General features: G+C 35.0%; 1 protein-coding gene across 28 annotated transcripts in view; it reads right to left on the bottom strand.

The window, feature by feature from the left end:
* LOC106875166 (uncharacterized) overlaps positions 1 to 24,750 on the bottom strand; it is a 144,749-nt gene that overhangs the window by 44,095 nt on the left and 75,904 nt on the right. For 13 of the 28 annotated variants that reach the window (XM_089345524.1, XM_089345536.1, XM_089345523.1 and 10 more), the window contains 21 exons: positions 23,408 to 23,479; positions 22,909 to 22,980; positions 22,655 to 22,726; positions 22,252 to 22,323; positions 20,987 to 21,058; positions 18,861 to 18,932; positions 17,616 to 17,687; positions 16,317 to 16,388; positions 15,519 to 15,590; positions 14,213 to 14,284; positions 13,341 to 13,412; positions 11,666 to 11,737; positions 10,321 to 10,392; positions 9,040 to 9,111; positions 7,719 to 7,790; positions 6,850 to 6,921; positions 5,138 to 5,209; positions 3,782 to 3,853; positions 2,559 to 2,630; positions 1,666 to 1,737; positions 700 to 771 (listed from right to left, as the gene is read on the bottom strand). In XM_089345524.1, the coding sequence (XP_089201650.1) occupies positions 700 to 771; positions 1,666 to 1,737; positions 2,559 to 2,630; positions 3,782 to 3,853; positions 5,138 to 5,209; positions 6,850 to 6,921; positions 7,719 to 7,790; positions 9,040 to 9,111; positions 10,321 to 10,392; positions 11,666 to 11,737; positions 13,341 to 13,412; positions 14,213 to 14,284; positions 15,519 to 15,590; positions 16,317 to 16,388; positions 17,616 to 17,687; positions 18,861 to 18,932; positions 20,987 to 21,058; positions 22,252 to 22,323; positions 22,655 to 22,726; positions 22,909 to 22,980; positions 23,408 to 23,479 (1,512 nt within the window). The remainder of the gene's footprint in view (positions 1 to 699; positions 772 to 1,665; positions 1,738 to 2,558; positions 2,631 to 3,781; positions 3,854 to 5,137; positions 5,210 to 6,849; positions 6,922 to 7,718; positions 7,791 to 9,039; positions 9,112 to 10,320; positions 10,393 to 11,665; positions 11,738 to 13,340; positions 13,413 to 14,212; positions 14,285 to 15,518; positions 15,591 to 16,316; positions 16,389 to 17,615; positions 17,688 to 18,860; positions 18,933 to 20,986; positions 21,059 to 22,251; positions 22,324 to 22,654; positions 22,727 to 22,908; positions 22,981 to 23,407; positions 23,480 to 24,750) is intronic. The other 15 variants (XM_089345539.1, XM_089345546.1, XM_089345544.1 and 12 more) reach the window with 7 other exon arrangements.

Below are 24,750 nucleotides of genomic sequence, written 5' to 3'. Positions count from 1 at the left end.
TTTGCGGACTTTTCCACTGGCACACAGATGTCGATGAATGGTTGAATGGCCAAATGTAAGTTTCTCTGGTAGTTCCTCAACAGATACGATGGAATTTTGTTCTACCAGTTTTACAGAACATTCTCGTCGATCTCTACAGATCTTCCATGACGAGGCTAGTCCTCTAGGCTGTAGTCTCAGGCTCGGAATTGCAGTTACCCGCATTGACACTGGCTTACGCTTATTGACCGACACCCATGCAGTGTATTATTATTCATAGCACTTTCCTTTGCGTTGTTGCCTGTATTGAACATATAAAGAAGTATATGCCGAATATGCTCCTTGTCACTTCCATTATAGTTTTGAAAAATAATAACTGCTAAAATCGAAATGCACTCTTCAAAATTTCCACTAAGAATAAAGGTATAGTAAAATTACTACCTTCTTTTATAGCAAGGTGATGCAGGTAATTCATCCCGTCGCACTCCAACCTTTAGTTCATGCATTTGAAAATGGTATATTTTTATGGGAAGATACAAAAGTGTGAAAATAAATAGCAGGAGAAGAGGAAGAACTAGAACTACAGACAGGAAAAGAAACAGAAAAAGTTAGTGAAGGAGATGAAGGTGACAAGCTATAAATTGTGTCTATAGAAAGACATTACAGATTTAGAAAGATACTGTCAAAGAAATACTATAAAAGTAGGTTGATTCAACTTACAGCAGTCCTAAACTGGGAAGATTTCGGAAAGTTCCTGCTTTGATTTTCGCAATTTTATTATCGAACAAATGTCTGGAAAATAACATTGAGTTAAGAAGATTTATGGAACAAATTTGTGTCTAAAGAATTGGATAATGGAAGAGATGAAAAGTAGATTAACATCATGAACTTCATGATGATGTAGTAAATAATGTTGGGTGTAATAAGGGCAGTGATGAATATGATGATGAATATGGTATTGGTGATGATGTTGGTGGTGATGTTTTCTGTTGGCGATGATGGTTTTTGGTGTTGATGATGGTTGTCATGTTCCCTCTTGCCCCATCCATCCACCAAAAGCGTTATCATCATCATCATTATTATTATTATTATTATTATTCAATAGTCGTATTTTCAACACGTACTTTCACTGTACTCTCGAGCGCAGCTCTATGTGCTTTGGGTATGAGCTAATATTTTTACTTTATTGAAAGTGTTTTACATAGGATGTTTGCGATGCCTAGTAGTGCCATTTTCTGTATGTTATACATATTTGTAAGTCCTGGTGTTTTTGTCATGTATTTTCCATCATGCGCCTCCTATTATAGGAATTGTCTCTGTTTTTAGACACCACCTTCGGGTTACCTCTATTTCCCTGTCTTCGTATTTTGAGAAATTCTCCATTTCTTTTAGAGAAACTTTCTCATCTGCTGGTATTGATATATCGATGTGAAAGCAATTTTCCCTTGATCTCTGGCAACTATATCTGACACTGATAATCACACATAAACATACACACGCCCCCCCCCCCCCACACACACACATAACTTCTCAGACATTCACAAAGAATTGTATATTCCTGTGGAAAGCGACTGAGTGTATATAGTGCGTCATGGAGAGTGAGAGAACAAAGAAAGCATAGAAAAACATTAAATGATTAGAATTATATTGCCAATTAAAGAGAATCAAAAAACTAATCCTACTTACAGAATCGTTAAACTGGGAAGATTTTGAAAACATCCAACTTCTAATTCATTGATATCGTTTTCATAGAGCTGTCTGTAACAAAAAAAAGTGAACCGTGAATAGCTGTACAGAGGTTTGTAATGAATTATAAAATATAATGCCTAAGGAGAAAAATGCCTAAGGAGAAAAAATGAGATAGAACTACAAGCAAGGAAAAAGATGTTGAAAGATATGTAGAAGAGGTTGATGGTTAGGGTTAGTAGAAGTAGGAGAATAAGAATAAGAATTAGAAGAAGACGAATAGGAGGAGGTGGAGGGGTAGGAGAAGTAGGAGGAGAAGAAGATGAGGGAAGTAGAAGAACAAGTTAGAGAACAAATAGCAGGTGAAGAGGAAGAAGGAAAAGTACAGAAGGAAAAGAATCAGATGTAGAAGGATATGAAGACAAAAGAGTGGAAGAAGAAGAAGAAGAAGAAGAAGAAGAAGAAGAAGAAGAAGAAGAAGAAGAGGAAGGAGAGGGAGAATAGCTTCATCAACAACAATAACATCAACAACGTCTACCAAAGCAACAGGCACCGTTAAAATATATTCTTAAAAATAAGGGTAAGAATCATCTGGTGCAAAATATACAAGGGTTATTCAAGGATGTTATATAGATTCGATCTACACTTAAACACCGTATGTAATGTACATACATACACTCACCTCCATTCATCCATACACAGAGACATACACATGAATGCACCAAATGTTTCCCTTCATGTATCATGCTCCCATATATCTCACATCTCAGAGTTTGGTTCATACTCACATTCACATACATTCACAAACTGTAAATTGCATCTCTAGAAAGACATTACAGATTTAGAAAGATATCGTCAAAGAAATACTATAAAAGTAGGTTGATTCAACTTACAGCTGTCCTAAACGGGGAAGATTTCGGAAAGTTCCTGCTTTGATTTTCGCAATTTTATTACTGTACAAAAGTCTGGAAAATAACATTGAGTTAAGAACATTTATGGAACAAATTTGTGTCTAAAGAATTGGATGATGGAAGAGATGAAAAGTAGATTAACATCATGATGAACTTCATGATTATGTAGTAGATAATGTTGGGTAGGGTGGGGCCGTGATGAGTATGATGATGTGGCAGAAGAGAAGAAATAATTGTGGGAGTGAGTGTTAATGATGTTGTAATGGTGTTGGTGGTGATGTTTTCTGTTGGCGAATGTGGAAAACAAATAGAAGTTAAGAAGAAAACAAAGAAGAAGAAGAAGAAGAAGAAGAAGAAGAAGAAGAAGAAGAAGAAGAAGAAGAATTGTTACATAAACAATCAATTGAGGGTGAAAAATAATATTCGAGGTGATGTGAAAACGTTGAAAAGAAATGACACAAACAAGAGATAAATTGTAAATAGTTTTGGATGAGGAAGAAAAAAGAGTAGATGCGGTATCTCCAGATATTCTGTCTAAACCGTGAACAAGTGACGTCGACTTTTGTCATACAGGTAGCTTCTAAGCTCCTCTCCTACTGACTAGATGCGCGTGCTCTGAGAAACATATTACAAGATTTCTAACAGGATTTACACTGAGCGAATAGGCAGTAATACTGTAGCTTATCCAGGTTTGAAAACTGTCGCCTACTCCGATCACAAGTTTGCAATTTGTAAGATCGACTTAGATAAGACTTAAATACCGAAAGCTGAACATATCGTTTGCAGCACGTAAAGCGTACAGGGAATGGGATCAACAATTTAGTTAATCAAAAGATGGGATCAACAATTTAGTTAAGCAAAAGATTATAATAAATAATATACAATAGGACATACAAGCACAAGTCGTACACTAGTGTACGTTCAGTCGTACTGCAAGATACAGACTTACATTTGCGCATACATAATCAAAATCATATGCATTAATTATCAGAAACTCATACATAGACTCAGAAACTGATATTCACACACACACACACACACACACCTTTCCGAGTTATTCACAAAGAATAAATAGTCCAGTGGAAAGCAACGGAGTGTATATGGTGCGTCAAGGAGAGCGAGAGAAAAAAGCAAGCATGGAAAGACATTAAATGTTTAGAATTATATTGTCAATAAAAGAGAATCAAAAAACTAATGCAACTTACAGAGTCTTTAAACCGGGAAGATCTTGAAAAGATCCAACTTCTAATTCGGTGATATTATTTTCATACAACAATCTGTAACAAAAAAGTGAGGCGTGAAAAAATGTACACAGGTCCGAATGAAATGTAAAATATATTGCCTAAAAATTGAGGAAAGTGATGATGATGCTGATGATGATGGTGTAGATGTTGATGGTGTAGATGATGATGGTGTAGATAAAGATGATGGTGATGGTGGCTGACGTGATGTTGGTTGTAATGTTTGGGATGGTGGTGATGGATATGATCATAATTTAGTGTTCAAGTTGATGATGCTGATGCCGGTGGTTGTGGCATTGATGATAACGATGATGGTGATGATGAAGGTAATGATGATGATCAGGATGACGATGATGATGGTGGTGGTTGTGTTTATGATAATGGTGTTGATGAGAAAAGTTATGCCAATGATGGTTTTTATGATGGTGAAGGAGTTGTGTAGCTGGAAATATATTCCGAGAAATAAAGTGAATGATTAAGAGTTGGAAGGTTAGAGATATTTATATATGATTAAAGTTAATCATAAAAATACAATTACAAGATTGATGCGCGACATTCAACTTTGATCCAGAGCTAAACGCAGTAAATGTTATACAGAAATGAATACAAGTTGATACACTAGTATTGAACTACTCCTTACACGAAACATAAGCATATGTATACGCGTATATAAAATGTGCAGCTTGAACAATCACACAGTCTTAAGTAAGGACTCAGGAACACACATATTCACATTGAGAGACATTGAAACACCATCACATACAGCTCTGGAGGTGGTTTGAGAATGCAGAGTGTGACAAGAAGAAAGAGCGCAATAGAATGGGATGGCAATTAAAAATTATAAATACGACGGCAATGAAATACAATCTACAACTGTCCAAATTATAATTCTGTTAAACTAGAATAGTTCTGAAAAGTTGCTTCTTCAATTTTCTTGATTGCATTGTTTATACAAATTTCTGCAACATAAAAATTAAGTTGAAAGGAATGTGCAATGGGTCATCCCATAAATAATGCCGTTTTTTATACTTCTTTCATTTTCATAATTAAGATAAACATGAAGGAGATGAAGAAGAGCTTTATCAATTAGACGTTGAATATGATGAAGAAAGAAGAGGAAGCTGAAGATGTTTTACATAAGACATATATTTCAGAGACAAAGAAATAAAAGAACTAGATGTACAGACAGGAAAAGAAGCAGAAAAAATTTGTAGAAGTATATGAAGGGGACAAAGTTTAAATTGCGTCTACAGAAAAACATTACATTTTTTGAAAGATATCGTCAAAGAAATACTATAAACGTAGGTTGATTCAACTTACAGCATTATTAAACTGGTGAGATTTCGGAAGGTGTCTGCTTTGATTTTTGCAATTTTATTAGCGGACAAATCCCTGGAACATAACATTGAGTTAAGAACATTTATTGAACAAATTTGTGTCTAAAGTATTGGATGATGGAAGAGATTAAAAGTAGATTATCATCATGATGAACTTCAGGATGTTGTTGTAGATAACGTTGGGTGGGACGGGGCAGTGTTGGGTATGATGATGTGGAAAAGGAGAAGAAATAATTGTGGGAGTGGTGATGATGTTATGATGCTGATTGTAGGGTGATGTTAATTTTGATTATTGTGAAAAAGATGAGGATTCTCAGCTTTTCTTGTGATAATGGATATGATATTGATGATAACGTTGGTAGTGATATTTTCTGTTGGCGAAGATGATGATGCCTTTGATTATTGTGTATGTGGAAAAGAAGAAGCAGAAGAAGAAGAAGTATACTGAAAGGAAGATGAGGCTGGATAAAGAAATGATGCTACCCACTTATGCATTTGCTGAAATGTTTTGTGAATGTAGCGAAAATGGCCCGTGTGAGTGGACCTACTCTAATAATGCGTCTGTAGGCTGGTGAATTTGAGAAAGAGAGGTGTACCCATACCCAGTACCATCGAAGCATAGGGCGGTTCAGGATTAGGGGGTAGAAAATTTAATTATTATTATTATTATTATTATTATTGTTATAGATAATATAGGACTGCTATGACTCCTCTGGAGGGAATATGTAAATAAAGAAGAAGAGTTCCATCATTAAATTTGCTGAACACAATATTTCGGTATCTCGCATCCCTTCAACGGGTTCGAAATTTGGTATGTCAGTCTACTTCATTTTTTTATAGATAATATAGGACTGTTCTTCTTTATTTACATATTCCCTCCAGAGGAGTCATGGCAGTCCTATATTATCTATAAAAAAAAATGAAGTAGACTGACATACCAAATTTCGAACCCGTTGAAGGGACGCGAGATACCGAAATATTGTGTTCAGCAAATTTAATTATGGAACTCTTCTTCTTTATTTATATATTATTATTGTTATTATTAATATCATTATTATTATTAGTAGTAGTAGTATTATTAGTAGTAGTAGTATTATTTCTAGCTGCAGTTGCATTTGTCGCAGTCGTTGTTTCTGTTGTGGTTGAAGAAGAAAGAGGAAGGCTAGAAGATGAAGGAAAAGAAACCAACAGAGAAGAAGAAATTTATGCAGATGGATGTTTCGTGATGTAGGATTAAATGATGAAGAAATACGAAAGTGTAAAGTTGGAAGGTGGAGCAAAATCATGAATAATGTCATTCACAATACTTAATTAGAACAGAGAGCCATGAATGGTAATCAGCCTTGATCGGGATGTAAACATAATAAATAATATACAAAAGGATATACAAATCAAGTCGATACATTCCTGTACATTCATTACTACTGAAAGACACAGACTTAGATATACACATACATAATCAAAATCATATACCCTAATTATCAACAAACTCATACATAAACCCAGATATTGATATTTACATACACACACACCTTTTGAGACATTCACAAAGAATTGCATATTTTTGTAGAAAGCGTCTCAGGTTTTATATAGTGCGTCAAGGATGTTGAGTTAAAAAAGAAAACATGGAAAGACATTAAACGTTTAGAATTCTGTTTTCAATAAAAAAAGATTCAGAAAATTAATGCAACTTACAGATTTATTAAACTGGGAAGATTCTCAAAAGATCCAGCTTCTAAGTCAATGATATTATTTTTATACAACCGTCTGTAACAAAATAGTGAGCCGTGAAAAAATGTATACAGGTTCGTAATGAAATATAAAATATAATGCTTAAAAATTGAGGAAAGTAGACGCTGATCATGAAGATGATGATGATGATGATGATGATGATGATGAAGTCCTGCAAATCAAAAATTAAGTTGAGAGAATTATGTATCGGGTTATCCCATAAATAATGCGTAATTTATTATACTTCTTTCATATTCCTAATTAAGATAAAGAAAGTTATTTTTTAATGTAAAATAGACTCTTTTCTACAATGCTCTTCCATGTATGTGGCAAACTTAAAGGCCCTTCTTCCAAACTTTACCTGTATGTAACGAAAAATACTCCTCCAGTACTGTTCTGAAATTGTTTACAAATTGCCTTTTTACCAACCATATGATTTTGAAGATTGCAGAATAATTGATAGTCAGATGTGGGAATGTCCGGCAAATATGGTGTGTGAGACGTTGTTTCCTATTCAGTCTGGTCTAGCCTTTGGAATGTCTTCCTCGCTGTATGCGGCCGAGTAGTATACTGAAGGTTGAACGCCTTTCGTTTTGATTAGAAAGATGTTCGTTTTTCTTTTAGAGCTGACGTAAGCCACTCAAGCTGCTCGCAATAGATAGTCTTCGTGATTGTTTGGCTTGAGTTTAAATGTTCAAAGTGGACTAGACAAATCATATTCCACCAAACAAATAGAAACTCCTTAAATGGGGGAAGTTCGTCCTTAGCCTGAGGATTAAATGTTTAGAATTATATTGTCAATAAAAGAAAATAAAAAAACTAATCCTACTTACAGAAACGCTAAACTGGGAAGGTTTTGAAAAGATCCAACTTCTAATTCATTGATATTATTATCCATCAAATTTCTGTAACAAAAAAAAAGTGAGCCGTGAAAAGCTGTACAGAGGTTCGTAATGAAATCGAAAATATAATGCCTAAAAATTTAGGAAAGTATACGGTGACGATGACATGGTAGATGATGATGATGATGATGATGGTGATGTTTGTGATGGTGGTGATGGATATGTTGACATTTCGGAGGACGCTGATGATGGTGATAATATTCATTTTGATGATGATGCTGGTCCTGCTTGTGCTGACGGTGGTGGCGGTGATGATGAGGATGATGATGATGATGATGATGATGAAGATGTTGATAATGATGTTGATGATGATGATTTTCATGATCCTGATCCTGATCCTGATGATATTGATGATGAGGCTGCTGAGCATGATGGTGATGATGATGTAGCTGCTGATCATGATGATGGTTGTGATGGTGGTGGTATTTATGATAATGATGTTGATGAGGAAAGTTATGGCAATAATGGTTTTGATGATGGTGATGGTGAAGTTATTGTGTAGCTGGAAATATTTCCAGAGAAATAACGAAAATAAATGCTTAAGAGTTGGAAGTTTACATATATTTATATATGAGTAAAGTTGATTTTAAAATACAATTACAAGATTGATGTGTGATATTCAACGTCCATCCAGAGCTGAATGCAGTAAATATTATACATACATGAATACAAGTTGATACACTAGTATTGAATTATCCAGCCATAAAACATACAAATGCATACACATACATAAAATGTGCTGCTTGAACAATCATACACGCATATGTACTAACACACACACACCTAAGGACACATAAATACACACGCACACACACACATTTACATTGACAGATATTAAAACCAATCACATACAGCTCTGGAGGTGGTATGAAAATGCAGAGATAGAGAGAGAGAGAGAGAGAGAGAGAGAGAGAGGGAGAGAGAGAGAGAGAGAGAGAGAAAGAAAGAGAGAGAGAGAAAGCGGTATAACGCTATAGAATGGAATGGTAATTAACAATTATAAATATAACAGCAGTGAAATACTATCAAGAATGAACCAAATTACAATTCTGTTATACTAGAGACATACACATGAATGCATTAGATCTTTCCCTTCATGTATCACGCTCTCATATATCTCACATCTCAGAGTTTGGCCCACACTTACATTCACATACATTCACAAACTGTAAATTGCATCTCTAGAAAGACATTACAGATTTAGAAAGATATCGTCAACGAAATACTATACACGTAGGTTGATTCAACTTACAGAGTTGTTAAACTGGAAAGATTTCGGAATGTTTCTGCTTTGATTTTCTTAATTTCATTTTTGTACAATTCTCTGGAACATAACATTGAGATAAGAACAATTATTGAACAAATTTGTGTCTAAAGAATTATATGATGGAAGAGATGAAAACTAGATTAACATCATGATGGACTTCATGATTATGTAGTAGATAATGTTGGGTGGGATGGGGGCCTGGTGAGTATGATGATGTGACAGAAGAGAAGAAATAATTGTGGGAGTGAGTGTTAATGATGATGTTATGGTGGTGGAGATGTTTTCTGTTGGCGATTGTGGAAAAGAAATAGAAGTTAAGAAGAAGACAAAGAAGAAGAAGAAAAAGAAAAAGAATTGTTACATAAACAATCAATTGAGGGTGAAAAATTTTATTTTAAAATGAAAATATTCCCCAAAAGACTTACAAATAATATACGAGGTGATGTGAAAACGTTGAAAAGAAATGACACAAACAAGAGATAAATTGTAAATAGTTTTGGATGAGGAAGAAAAAAGAGTAGATGCGGTATCTCCAGATATTCTGTCTAAACGGTGAACAGGTGACGTCGACTTTTGTCATACAGGCAGCTTCTAAGCTCCTCTCCTACTGACTAGATGCGCGTGCTCTGAGAAACATATTACAAGATTTCTGTAATACGCCAGTGTGGACCTGAACCAAACACATGTGTTCTTTTCGATCGTATACTAACAGGATTTACACTGAGCGAATAGGCAGTAATACTGTAGCTTATCCAGGTATGAAAACTGTTGCCTACGCCGATCACAAGTTTGCAATTTGTAAGATCGACTTAGATAAGACTTAAATACCGAAAGCTGAACATATCGTTTGTAGCACGTAAAGCGTGCAGGGAATGGGATCAACAATTTAGTTAATCAAAAGATGGGATCAACAATTTAGTTAAGCAAAAGATTATAATAAATAATATACAATAGGACATACAAACACAAGTCGTACACTCGTGTACATTCAGTCGTACTGCAAGATACAGACTTACATTTGCGCATACATAATCAAAATCATATGCATTAATTATCAGAAACTCATACATAGACTCAGAAACTGATATTCACACACACACACACACCTTTCCGAGTTATTCACAAAGAATAAATAGTCCAGTGGAAAGCAACGGAGTGTATATGGTGCGTCAAGGAGAGCGAGAGAAAAAAGCAAGCATGGAAAGACATTAAATGTTTAGAATTATATTGTCAATAAAAGAGAATCAAAAAACTAATGCAACTTACAGAGTCTTTAAACCGGGAAGATCTTGAAAAGATCCAACTTCTAATTCGGTGATATTATTTTCATACAACTCTCTGTAACAAAAACGTGAGGCGTGAAAAAATGTACACAGGTCCGAATGAAATGTAAAATATATTGCCTAAAAATTGAGGAAAGTGATGATGATGCTTATGATGATGGTGTAGATGTTGATGGTGTAGATAAAGATGATGGTGATGGTGGTTGACGTGATGTTGGTTGTGATGTTTGTGATGATGGTGATGGATATGATCATAATTTAGTGTTCAAGTTGATGATGCTGATGCCGGTGGTTGTGGAATTGATGATAACGATGATGATGATGATGATGAAGGTAATGATGATGATCAGGATGACGATGATGATGGTGGTGGTTGTGTTTATGATAATGGTGTTGATGAGAAAAAGTTATGCCAATGATGGTTTTTATGATGGTGAAGGAGTTGTGTAGCTGGAAATATATTCCGAGAAATAAAGTGAATGATCAAGAGTTGGAAGGTTAGAGATATTTATATATGATTAAAGTTAATCATAAAAATACATTTACAAGATTAATGCGCGGCATTCAACTTTGATCCAGAGCTAAACGCAGTAAATGTTATACAGAAATGAATACAAGTTGATACACTAGTATTGAACTACTCCTTACAAGAAACATAAGCATATGCATACACGTATATAAAATGTGCAGCTCGAACAATCACACAGTCTCAAGTAAGGACTCAGGAACACACATATTCACATTTAGAGACATTGAAACACCATCACATACAGCTCTGGAGGTGGTTTGAGAATGCAGAGTGTGACAAGAAGAAAGAGCGCAATAGAATGGGATGACAATTAAAAATTATAAATACGACGGCAATGAAATACAATCTACAACTGTCCAAATTATAATTCTGTTAAACTAGAATAGTTCTGAAAAGTTGCTTCTTCAATTTTCTTGATTGCATTGTTTATACAAATTTCTGCAACATAAAAATTAAGTTGAAAGGAATGTGCAATGGGTCATCCCATAAATAATGCCGTTTTTTATACTTCTTTCATTTTCATAATTAAGATAAACATGAAGGAGATGAAGAAGAGCTTGATCAATTAGACGTTGAATATGATGAATAAAGAAGAGGAAGCTGAAGATGTTTTACATAAGACAAATATTTCAGAGACAAAGAAATAAAAGAACTAGATGTACAGACAGGAAAAGAAGCAGAAGAAATTTGTAGAAGTAGATAAAGGGGACAAAATATAAATTGCGTCTACAGAAAAACATTACAGATTTTGAAAGATATCGTCAAAAAAATACTATAAACGTAGGTTGATTCAACTTACAGCATTGTTAAACTGGCGAGATTTCGGAAGTTGTCTGCTTTGATTTTCGCAATTTTATTAGCGGACAAATCCCTGGAACATAACATTGAGTTAAGAACATTTATTGAACAAATTTGTGTCTAAAGTATTGGATGATGGAAGAGATGAAAAGTAGATTAACATCATGATGAACTTCAGGATGTTGTTGTAGTAAATGATGTGGAAAAGGAGAAGAAATAATTGTGGGAGTGGTGATGATGTTATGATGCTGATTGTAGGGTGATGTTAATTTTAATTATTGTGAAAAAGATGAGGATTCTCAGCTTTTCTTGTGATAATGGATATGATATTGATGATAACGTTGGTAGTGATATTTTCTGTTGGCGAAGATGAAGATGCCTTTGATTAGTGTGTATGTGGAAAAGAAGAAGCAGAAGAAGAAGAAGTATACTGAAAGGAAGATGAGGCTGGATAAAGAAATGATGCTACCCACTTATGCATTTGCTGAAATGTTTTGTGAATGTAGCGAAAATGGCCCGTGTGAGTGGACCTACTCTAATAATGCGTCTGTAGGCTGGTGAATTTGAGAAAGAGAGGTGTACCCATACCCAGTACCATCGAAGCATAGGGCGGTTCAGGATTAGGGGGTAGAAAATTTAATTATTATTATTATTATTATTGTTATAGATAATATAGGACTGCTATGACTCCTCTGGAGGGAATATGTAAATAAAGAAGAAGAGTTCCATCATTAAATTTGCTGAACACAATATTTCGGTATCTCGCATCCCTTCAACGGGTTCGAAATTTGGTATGTCAGTCTATTTCATTTTTTTATAGATAATATAGGACTGTTCTTCTTTATTTACATATTCCCTCCAGAGGAGTCATGGCAGTCCTATATTATCTATCAAAAAAAAATGAAGTAGACTGACATACCAAATTTCGAACCCGTTGAACGTACGCGAGATACTGAAATATTGTGTTCGGCAAATTTAATTATGGAACTCTTCTTCTTTATTTAAATATTATTATTGTTATTATTAATATCATTATTATTATTATTAGTATTAGTATTATTAGTAGTAGTAGTAGTATTTTTAGGTGCAGTTGCATTTGTCGCAGTCGTTGTTTCTGTTGTGGTTGAAGAAGAAAGAGGAAGGCTAGAAGATGAAGGAAAAGAAACCAACAGAAAAGAAGAAATTTATGCAGATGGATTTTTCGTGATGTAGGATTAAATGATGAAGAAATACGAAAGTGTAAAGTTGGAAGGTGGAGCAAAATCATGAATAATGTCATTCACAATACTTAATTAGAACAGAGAGCCATGAATGGTAATCAGCCTTGATCGGGATGTAAACATAATAAATAATATACAAAAGGATATACAAATCAAGTCGATACATTCCTGTACATTCATTACTACTGAAAGACACAGACTTAGATATACACATACATAATCAAAATCATATACCCTAATTATCAACAAACTCATACATAAACCCAGATATTGATATTTACATACACACACACCTTTTGAGACATTCACAAAGAATTGCATATTTTTGTAGAAAGCGTCTCAGGTTTTATATAGTGCGTCAAGGATGTTGAGTTAAAAAAGAAAACATGGAAAGACATTAAACGTTTAGAATTCTGTTTTCAATAAAAAAAGATTCAGAAAATTAATGCAACTTACAGATTTATTAAACTGGGAAGATTCTCAAAAGATCCAGCTTCTAATTCAATGATATTATTTTTATACAACCCTCTGTAACAAAATAGTGAGCCGTGAAGAAATGTATACAGGTTCGTAATGAAATATAAAATATAATGCTTAAAAATTGAGGAAAGTAGACGCTGATCATGAAGATGATGATGATGATGATGATGATGATGATGATGAAGTCCTGCAAATCAAAAATTAAGTTGAGAGAATTATGTATCGGGTTATCCCATAAATAATGCGTAATTTATTATACTTCTTTCATATTCCTAATTAAGATAAAGAAAGTTATTTTTTAATGTAAAATAGACTCTTTTCTACAATGCTCCTCCATGTATGTGGCAAACTTAAAGGCCCTTCTTCCAAACTTTACCTGTCTGTAACGAAAAATACTCCTCCAGTACTGTTCTGAAATTGTTGACAAATTGCCTTTTTTCCAACCATATGATTTTGAAGATTGCAGAATAATTGATAGTCAGATGTGGGAATGTCCGGCAAATATGGTGTGTGTGACATCGTTTCCTATTCAGTCTGGTCTAGCCTTTGGAATGTCTTCCTCGCTGTATGCGGCCGAGTAGTATACTGAAGGTTGAACACCTTTCGTTTCGATTAGAAAGATGTTCGTTTTTCTTTTAGAGCTGACGTAAGCCACTCAAGCTGCTCGCAATAGATAGTCTTCGTGATTGTTTGGCTTGAGTTTAAATGTTCAAAGTGGACTAGACAAATCATATTCCACCAAACAAATAGAAACTCCTTAAATGGGGGAAGTTCATCTTTAGCCTGAGGATTAAATGTTTAGAATCATATTGTCAATAAAAGAAAATAAAAAAACTAATCCTACTTACAGAAACGCTAAACTGGGAAGATTTTGAAAAGATCCAACTTCTAATTCATTGATATTATTATCCATCAAATTTCTGTAACAAAAAAAAAAGTGAGTCGTGAAAATCTGTACAGAGGTTCGTAATGAAATCGAAAATATAATGCCTAAAAATTTAGGAAAGTATACGGTGACGATGACATGGTAGATGATGATGATGATGATGGTGGTGGTGGTGATGTTTGTGATGGTGGTGATGGATATGTTGACATTTCGGAGGACGCTGATGATGGTGATAATATTCATTTTGATGATGATGCTGGTCCTGCTTGTGCTGACGGTGGTGGCGGTGATGATGATGATGATGATGATGAAGATGTTGATAATGATGTTGATGATGATGATTTTCATGATCCTGATCCTGATCCTGATGATATTGATGATGAGGCTGGTGAACATGATGGTGATGATGATGTAGCTGCTGATCATGATGATGGTTGTGATGGTGGTGGTATTTATGATAATGATGTTGATGAGGAAAGTTATGGCAATAATGGTTTTGATGATGGTGATGGTGAAGTTATTGTGTAGCTGGAAATATTTCCAGAGAAATAACGAAAATAAATGCTTAAGAGTTGGAAGTTTACATATATTTATATATGAGTAAAGTTGATTTTAAAATACAATTACAAGATTGATGTGTGATATTCAACGTCCATCCAGAGCTGAATGCAGTAAATATTATACATACATGAATACAAGTTGATACACTAGTATTGAATTATCCAGCCATAAAACATACATATGCATACACATACATAAAATGTGCTGCTTGAACAATCATACACGCATATGTACTAACACACACACACCTAAGGACACATAAATACACACGCACACACACACATTTACATTGACAGATATTAAAACCAATCACATACAGCTCTGGAGGTGGTATGAAAATGCAGAGATAGAGAGAGAGAGAGAGAGAGAGAGAGAGAAAGAGAGAGAGAGAGAGAGAAAGAAAGAGAGAGAGAAAGCGGTAGCGCGCTATAGAATGGGATGGTAATTAAAAATTATAAATATGATAGCAGTGAAATACTATCAAGAATGATCCAAATTACAATTCTGTTATACTAGAGACATACACATGAATGCATTAGATCTTTCCCTTCATGTATCACGCTCTCATATATCTCACATCTCAGAGTTTGGCCCACACTTACATTCACATACATTCACAATCTGTAAATTGCATCTCTAGAAAGACATTACAGATTTAGAAAGATATCGTCAACGAAATACTATAAACGTAGGTTGATTCAACTTACAGGTTTGTTAAACTGGAAAGATTTCGGAAGGTTCCTGCTTTGATTTTCGCAATTTTATTAATATACAATTTCCTGGAACATAACGTTGAGTTAAGAACATTTATTGAACAAATCTGTGTCTAAAGAATTGTATGATGGAAGAAATGAAAACTAGATTAACATCATGATGGACTTCATGATTATGTAGTAGATAATGTTGGGTGGGATGGGGGCCTGTTGAGTATGATGATGTGGCAGAAAAGAAGAAATAATTGTGGGAGTGAGTGTTGATGATGATGTTATGGTGTTGGTGGTGATGTTTTCTGTTGGCGAATGTGGAAAAGAAGAAGAAGAAGAAGAAGAAGAAGAAGAAGAAGAAGAAGCAGAAGAAGAAGAAGAAGGAAAAGAAGAGGAATGAGAGGGAGAATAGCTTCATCAACAACAATAACATCAACAATGTCTACCAAAGCAACAGGAACCGTTAAAATATATTCTTAAAAATAAGTGTAAGAATCATCTGGTGCAAAATATACAAGGGTTATTCAAGGATGTTATATAGATTCGATCTACACTTAAACACCGTATGTAATGTACATACATACACTCACCTCCATTCATCCATACACAGAGACATACACATGAATGCACCAAATGTTTCCCTTCATGTATCATGCTCCCATATATCTCACATCTCAGAGTTTGGCTCATACTCACATTCACCTACATTCACAAACTGTAAATTGCATCTCTACAAAGACATTACAGGTATAGAAAGATATCATCAACGAAATACTATACACGTAGGTTGATTCAACTTACAGAGTTTTTAAACTTGAAAGATTTCGGAAGGTTCCTGCTTTGATTTCCTTAATTTCATTTTTGTACAAAAGTCTGGAACGTAACATTGAGATAAGAACAATTATTGAACAAATTTGTGTCGAAAGAATTGGATGATGGAAGAGATGAAAACTAGATTAACATCATGATGAACTTCATGATTATGTAGTAGATAATGTTGGGTGGGATGGGGGCCTGGTGAGTATGATGATGTGGCAGAATAGAAGAAATAATTGTGGGAGTGAGTGTTAATGATATTGTAATGGTGTTGGTGGCGATGTTTTCTGTTGGCGAATGTGCAAAAAATATAGAAGTTAAGAAGAGGACAAAGAAGAAGAAGAAGCAGAAGAAGAAGAAGAAGAGGATTTGTTACATAAACAATCAATTGCGGTGAACATTTTTATTTTAAAATGAAAATATTCCCCAAACGACTTACAAATAATATACGAGGTGATGTGAAAACGTTGAAAAGAAATGACATAAACAAGAGACAAATTGTAAATAGTTTTGGATGAGGAAGAAAAAAGAGTAGATGCGGTATCTCCAGATATTCTGTCTAAACGGTGAACAAGTGACGTCGACTTTTGTCATACAGGTAGCTTCTAAGCTCCTCTCCTACTGACTAGATGCGCGTGCTCTGAGAAACATATTACAAGATTTCTGTAATACGGCAGTGTGGACCTGAACCAAACACATGTGTTCTTTTCGATCGTATACTAACAGGATTTACACTGAGCGAATAGGCAGTAATACTGTAGCTTATCCAGGTTTGAAAACTGTTGCCTACGCCGATCACAAGTTTGCAATTTGTAAGATCGACTTAGATAAGACTTAAATACTGAAAGCTGAACATATCGTTTGTAGCACGTAATGCGTGCAGGGAATGGGATCAACAATTTAGTTAATCAAAAGATGGGATCAACAAGTTAGTTAAGCAAAAGATTATAATAAATAATATACAATAGGACATACAAGCACAAGTCGTACACTCGTGTACATTCAGTCGTACTGCAAGATACAGACTTACATTTGCGCATACATAATCAAAATCATATGCATTAATTATCAGAAACTCATACATAGGCTCAGAAACTGATATTCACACACACACATACACACACCTTTCCGAGTTATTCACAAAGAATAAATAGTCCAGTGGAAAGCAACGGAGTGTATATGGTGCGTCAAGGAGAGCGAAAGAAAAAAGGAAGCATGGAAAGACATTAAATGTTTAGAATTATATTGTCAATAAAAGAGAATCAAAAAACTAATGCAACTTACAGAGTCTTTAAACCGGGAAGATCTTGAAAAGATCCAACTTCTAATTCGGTGATATTATTTTCATACAACAATCTGTAACAAAAAAGTGAGGCGTGAACAAATGTACACAGGTCCGAATGAAATGTAAAATATATTGCCTAAATTTGAGGAAAGTGATGATGATGGTGTAGATGTTGATGGTGTAGATGTTGATGGTGTAGATGATGATGGTGTAGATAAAGATGATGGTGATGCTGGCTGACGTGATGTTGGTTGTAATGTTTGTGATGGTGGTGATGGATATGATCATAATCTAGTGTTCAAGTTGATGATGCTGATGCCGGTGGTTGTGGCATTGATGATAAAGATGATGATGATGGTGATGATGATGATGACGATGATGATGATGATCAGGATGACAATGATGATGGTGGTGGTTGTGTTTATGATAATGGTGTTGATGAGAAAAAGTTATGCCAATGATGGTTTTTATGATGGTGAAGGAGTTGTGTAGCTGGAAATATATTCCGAGAAATAAAGTGAATGATCAAGAGTTGGAAGGTTAGAGATATTTATATATGATTAAAGTTAATCATAAAAATACAATTACAAGATTGATGCGCGACATTCAACTTTGATCCAGAGCTAAACGCAGTAAATGTTATACAGAAATGAATACAAGTTGATACACTAGTATTGAACCACCCCTTACATGAAACATAATCATATGTATACACGTATATAAAATGTGCAGCTTGAACAATCACACAGGTAGTCATGATGGATATAATGGGCCTCGTATATTTTACTCCAGAAAAAGATGTAGAAGGATATGAAGGTGAAGAAGAAGTGGAAAAAAAGATGAAGCAGAATAGCATCATCGACAACAATGACGTCAGCAATGACAACCAAAACAACTATAACGGTTAAAGTATATTTTAAAAATTAAAAAATCCCCTGGTGCAAAAATATACATCTACAAGGGTTATTCAAAAATGTTATTTAGATTCCATCTACAGTTAAACACCGTATGTAATCTACATACATACACTCACCTCCATTCATCCATACAGAGATGCATACACATACATGTACCAAATGCTTCCCCTCAAGCATCAGGCTCCCATATATCGCACATCTCGTAGTTTGGCTCATACTCACATTCACATACATTCACAAACTGTAAATTGCATCTCTAGAAAGACATTACGGATTTAGAAAGACATCGTCAACGAAATACGATAAAAGTAGGTCGATTCAACTTACAGTATTATTAAACTGGAAAGATTTCGGAAGGTTTCTGCTCTGATTTTCGCAATTTCATTCTTGTACAAAAGTCTGGAACATAACATTGAGATAAGAACATTTATTGAAGAAATTTATTATCTAAAGAATTAAATGATGGAGAGATGAAAAGTAGATTAACGTCATGATGGATTTCATGATGATGTAGTAGATAATGATGTTTTGGTTGGGGGCAGTGATGAGTAAGAGGATATGGGAGAGGAGAAGACATAATTGTGGGAGTGGTGATGATGACTTTATGATGTTGGTGGTGATGTTGGTGGCGTTCATGATTGTGTATGCGGAAAAGAGAAGAATGAAAAAACGAAGAAGAAGAAGAAGAGGAAGAATTATTAGATTAACAATCAATTAAGAGTGACAATATTTATTTTAAAATGTACAAATAATATATGAGGTGATGTGAAAACGTTGGAAAGAAATGGCATGAATCGAGGGAAAACTAGGACAAAAACAAACGCAATAACACCCACACCCACGCTCTCTTAAGCACACCCACACACTCTCACACATTCGCATTCACTCATACATGTCCCACATTATCGTTTTTAAGACTGAATGAATCCTTTACAACTTTGTAATTGGTTGTCATATTCCCTCTTGCCCCATCAATCCAGCCAAAGCTTTACACTACTACTACTACTAATAATAATAATTATTATTAATATTATTCAGCAGGCTTATTTCTATCACGTGATTTCACTGCACTACCGAGCGCTGTAGTTTGTTGTGATGCTATTATTTTTACTTTATTGAAATTGTTTTACGAAGGATGTGTGAGATGCCTAGTGGTGCTATTTTCAGTAAGTTATATATATTTGTTAGTCTTGGTGTTTTTGTCATGCGCCTACTATGATGGAATGTTTTCTATCTTTTGAGACTCCACATTCAGCTTACGTCTGTTTCCAAATCATACTATTTTGAAAATTTCTCCATTTCTTTCAGAGGAACATTGTCATCTGTTGGTATTGATACATCGATTAGAAAGCATTTTCTTAATGATCTCTGACAACTATATCCGGACTATTGGCCTGAATTTCTATATCTGTGTGCATTGGCATATCCTCTAGTATGGTTGCTTTCTTAGTGTCTACAACAACTTTTTTCCTGTTATTCTTCCATAGTTTTGGTATAGCTTCCAGTGTATATAGACCCTATCTCAGTCGTGTCTGAGAAAATTAGTTTTCCTTGCTTCTGAAGTAGATATTTTTGTAGTCCTATGGTGGTCATTATGTAAAAGTGTTCTAGCTGTATAAGGCCTCTCTGCCACCTCCCATACGTTGTATATATAACCTTTCTACGTCATATTTTCAGTGGTGCATTCTAAATCCTGTCATTAGTTTTCTGGTTTTACTCTCTATTATGATTAGTTCATTTACAGTGCAGCTAAATATATTGTAGCTATAACTTATAACTGGGACAGCTAGAGCGTTGATACCTATTATCTTGTTTTTCTTATTGAACTCTGTTTTCGGTATTAATCTAACTTGTGTATTCTATTCCCTTCTTATTTCTCTTTCATTTGCGTCTATGCGAAGACATTACAGATTTAGAAAGATATCGTCAAAGAAATACTATAAACGTGGGTTGATTCAACTTACAGAGTTGTTAAACTGGAAAAATTTCGAAAGGTTCCTGCTTGGATGTTCTTAATTTTATTATCGTACAAACATAACATTGAGTAAAGAACATTTATTGAACAAATTTGTGTCTAAAGAATTGGATGATGGAAGAGATGAAAAGTAGATTACCATCAAGATGAACTTCATGATAATGTAGATATTGTTGGGTGGGATGAGGGCATTGATAAGCAAGATGATAGGGGAGAGGAGAAGAAATAAATATTTTCTCCCTAATCGAAACTTGATTCGGTCTTTGCCATAGCTCCATAGGGTAGGCCTAAGAACTCGTGGCGAAGATCATCACAAAAGGAACTAGAGAAAGGGGGACATTCATGGCCGAGTATAAGTACAGAAGCGTAAAATTATGCGACATGGAATTCAATTGTAAGTGGCCTATACTCCGCGTTGGAGGGTTAAAGGCAAGAAAGAATGTTAATAAAAGAGAATCAAATAACTAATGCAACTTACAGAGTCGTTAAACTGGGAAGATTTTGAAAAGATCCAACTTCTAATTCGTTGATATTATTTTTATACAACTTTCTGTAACAAAAAAAAAACAAGTGAATCGTGAAACAATGCAAACAGGTTCGTAATGAAATATAAGCTATAATGCCTGAAAATTGAGGAAACAAGACGATGATGACGACGGAGTAGATGATGATGATGATGATGATGATGATGGTGGTGGTGATGGTGGTTGTCGTGGTGTTGGTTGTGATGTTTGTGATGGCGGTGATGGGTATGATGATAATTTAGTGTTGAAGTTGATGATGATGATGCTGATGCCGGTGGTGGTGGTGGTAAAATATAATAATAATAATAATAATAATGATAATAATAATAATAATAATAAATGCCCGGATTCAGTACCAGGCAGTGGCTCTCATGGCTTCTGATCTTAATTCATTGTAAGTGTTATCATGTACATTGTTTTGTCTTGGTATAAAAAGATGGGCTACAGCAAATAATCTGCTTAATACCACAGATTTGCTTGTCAGTTGTTTGACCTTAACCAGTTGAGCATGTTCTTTGGTGGCTGACGATACGTGCATCTCTGATCACGAGCAGAAGTAGTGGGGAAGCATCATAGCCATGTGTTGAGAGGAATTATTTGGGGTCTGAATAATACACCTTTGGAAGGAGGAGGAGGAGGAGGAGGAGGAGGAGGAGGAGGAGGAGGAGGAGGAGGAGATGTAGAAATATAATATGAAAAAGATGCAGACGAAGTACAAGACGATAAAAATAGAAAAGAGAAATGGAGGAAAAATTTGAATAAGTAAACAAGGAAAGAAGTAGTAGTGGTGGAGAAGGAAGAATAAGTAGAAAAAGAAGACGAAGAAATAGATGAAGAGGAGGAGAAGAAGGAGGAAAAGAAGGAAGAGAAGCTGAAGGAGACGAGAAGAGGGAAGAAGAACAGCCACCATAACAACGAGAATGAGAAAAAAGTAGAAGGAGAAGGAGAAGCTGAACAGTAGATGACGAATCCGAAGTACAACACGATGCAAAAACGATGAAGAAGTAGACGGTGGTGGAGGAGGAGGGGAAGAACAAGTAGAAGAAGTAGAACAAGGTGGAGAAGAGGAAAAAATAGAACTATAGACAGGTAAAGAAGCAAAAACAGATGTAAAATGAGATGAAGGTGACACGCTATAAATTGCGTCTATAGAAAGACATTACAGGTTTAGAAAGATATCGTCAAAGAAATACTATAAACGTGGGTTGATTCAACTTACATGTTTGTTAAACTGGAAAGATTTCTGAAGGTTTCTGCTTTGATTTTCGCAATTTTGTTATCGTACAAATTCCTGGAACATAACATTGAGTCGAACAAATTATGGAACAAATTTATGAATAAAGAATTAGATGAGGGATGATATGAAAAGTAGATTACCATCAATATGAACTTCATGATGATGTTGTAGATAATGTTGAGTAGGGTGGGAGCTGTGATGAGAATGATGATGCGGCAGAGGAGAAGATATTATTGGGGAGTGGTGATGATGATGTTATGATACTGATGATGGGGTGAAGTTAATTTTGATCGTTGTGAAAAAGATGAGGATTCGCATGGGAAGACATTGAATGTTCAGAATTATATTGTTATCAAAATGGAATAAAGAAACGAATGCAACTCACAGAGCCGTTAAACTGGGAAGATTTTGAAAAGATCCAACTTCCAATTCATTGATATCATTATTGTACAACTCTCTGTAACAAAAGGAAAAAATGAACAGTGAAAAATTGTATACAGGTTCGTAATGAAATATAAGATATGATACCTAAAAAGTTTGGAAAGTAGACGCTGATGATGACGGGGCAGATGATGATCATGATGATGGTAGAAAGATATCGTCAAAGAAATACGATAAACGTGGGTTGATTCAACTTACAGAGTTGTTAAACTGGAAAGATTTCGGAAAGTTCCTGCTTTGACGTTCTTAATTTTATTATCGTACAAGTTCCTGAAACATAACATTGAGTAAAGAACATTTATTGAACAAATTTGTGTCTAAAGAATTGGATGATGGAAGAGATGAAAAGTAGATTACCATCAAGATGAACTTCATGATAATGTAGATAACGTTGGGTGGGATGAGGGCATTGATAAGCATGATGATAGGGGAAAGGAGAAGAAATAAGTATTTTCTCCCTAAATCGAAACTTAATTCGTTCTTTGCCATAACTCCATAGAGTAGGCCTAAGAACTCGTGGCGAAGATCAACACAAAAGGAACTAGAGAAAGGGGGACATTCATGGCCGAGTATAAGTACAGAAGCGAAAAATTATGTGACATGGAATTCAATTGTAAGTGGCCTATACTCCGCGTTGGAGGGTTAAAGGAATGAAACAATGTTAATAAAAGAGAATCAAAGAACTAATGCAACTTACAGAGTCGTTAAACTGGGAAGATTTTGAAAAGATCCAATTTCTAATTCGTTGATATTATTTTTATACAACTTTCTGTAACAAAAAAAAGTGAATCGTGAAACAATGCAAACAGGTTCGTAATGAAATATAAGCTATAATGCCTGAAAATTGAGGAAACAAGACGATGATGACGACGGAGTAGATGATGATGATGATGATGATGATGATGATGATGGTGGTGGTGATGGTGGTTGTCGTGGTGTTGGTTGTGATGTTTGTGATGGCGGTGATGGGTATGATGATAATTTAATGTTGAAGTTGATGATGATGATGCTGATGCCGGTGGTGGTGGTAAAATATAATAATAATAATAATAATAATAATAATAATAATAATAATAATAATAATAATGATAATGATAATAATAATAATAATAAATGCCCGGATTCAGTACCAAGCAGTGGCTTTCATGGCTTCTGATCTTAACAGATTGGAAGTGTTATCATGTACGTTGTTTTGTCTTGGTATAAAAAGACGGACTACAGCAAATATTCTGCTTAATACCACAGATTTGCTTGTCAGTTGTTTGACCTTAACCAGTTGAGCATATCCCTTGGTGGCTGAGGATATGTCAGCCCGGATGCAGTACCAGGCAGTGGCTCTCATGGCCTCTGATCTTAACTGATTGGAAGTGTTATCATGTACATTGTTTTGTCTTGGTATAAAAAGATGGACTACAGCAAATATTCTGCTTAATACCACAGATTTGCTTGTCAGTTGTTTGACCTTAACCAGTTGAGCATGTCCCTTGGTGGCTGACGATATATGCATCCCTGATCAGAAGCAGGAGTAGTGGGGGAGTATCATAGCCATGTGTTGAGAGGAATTCTTTGGGGTTTGAATAATTCACCTTTGGAAACAGAAGGAGAAGGAGGAGATGTAGAAATATAATATGAAAAAGATGCAGACGAAGTACAAGACGATAAAAAAAAAAGAGAAATGGAGGAAAAATTTGAATAAGTAAACAAGGAAAGAAGTAGTAGTGGTGGAGAAGGAAGAATAAGTAGAAAAAGAAGACGAAGAAATAGATGAAGAGGAGGAGAAGAAGGAGGAAAAGAAGGAAGAGAAGCTGAAGGAGACGAGAAGAGGGAAGAAGAACAGCCACCATAACAACGAGAATGAGAAAAAGTAGAAGGAGAAGGAGAAGCTGAACAGTAGGTGACGAATCCGAAGTACAACACGATGCAAAAAAGATGAAGAAGTAGACGGTGGTGGAGGAGGAGGGGAAGAACAAATAGAAGAAGTAGAACAAGGGGGAGAAGAGGAAAAAATAGAACTATAGACAGGTAAAGAAGCAAAAACAG

Source organism: Octopus bimaculoides, chromosome 29, assembly GCF_046866305.1.
Source record: "Octopus bimaculoides isolate indiv1 chromosome 29, ASM4686630v1, whole genome shotgun sequence".
Lineage (NCBI taxonomy): Eukaryota > Metazoa > Mollusca > Cephalopoda > Octopoda > Octopodidae > Octopus > Octopus bimaculoides.
This window is presented reverse-complemented; position numbering and strand designations above follow the sequence as displayed.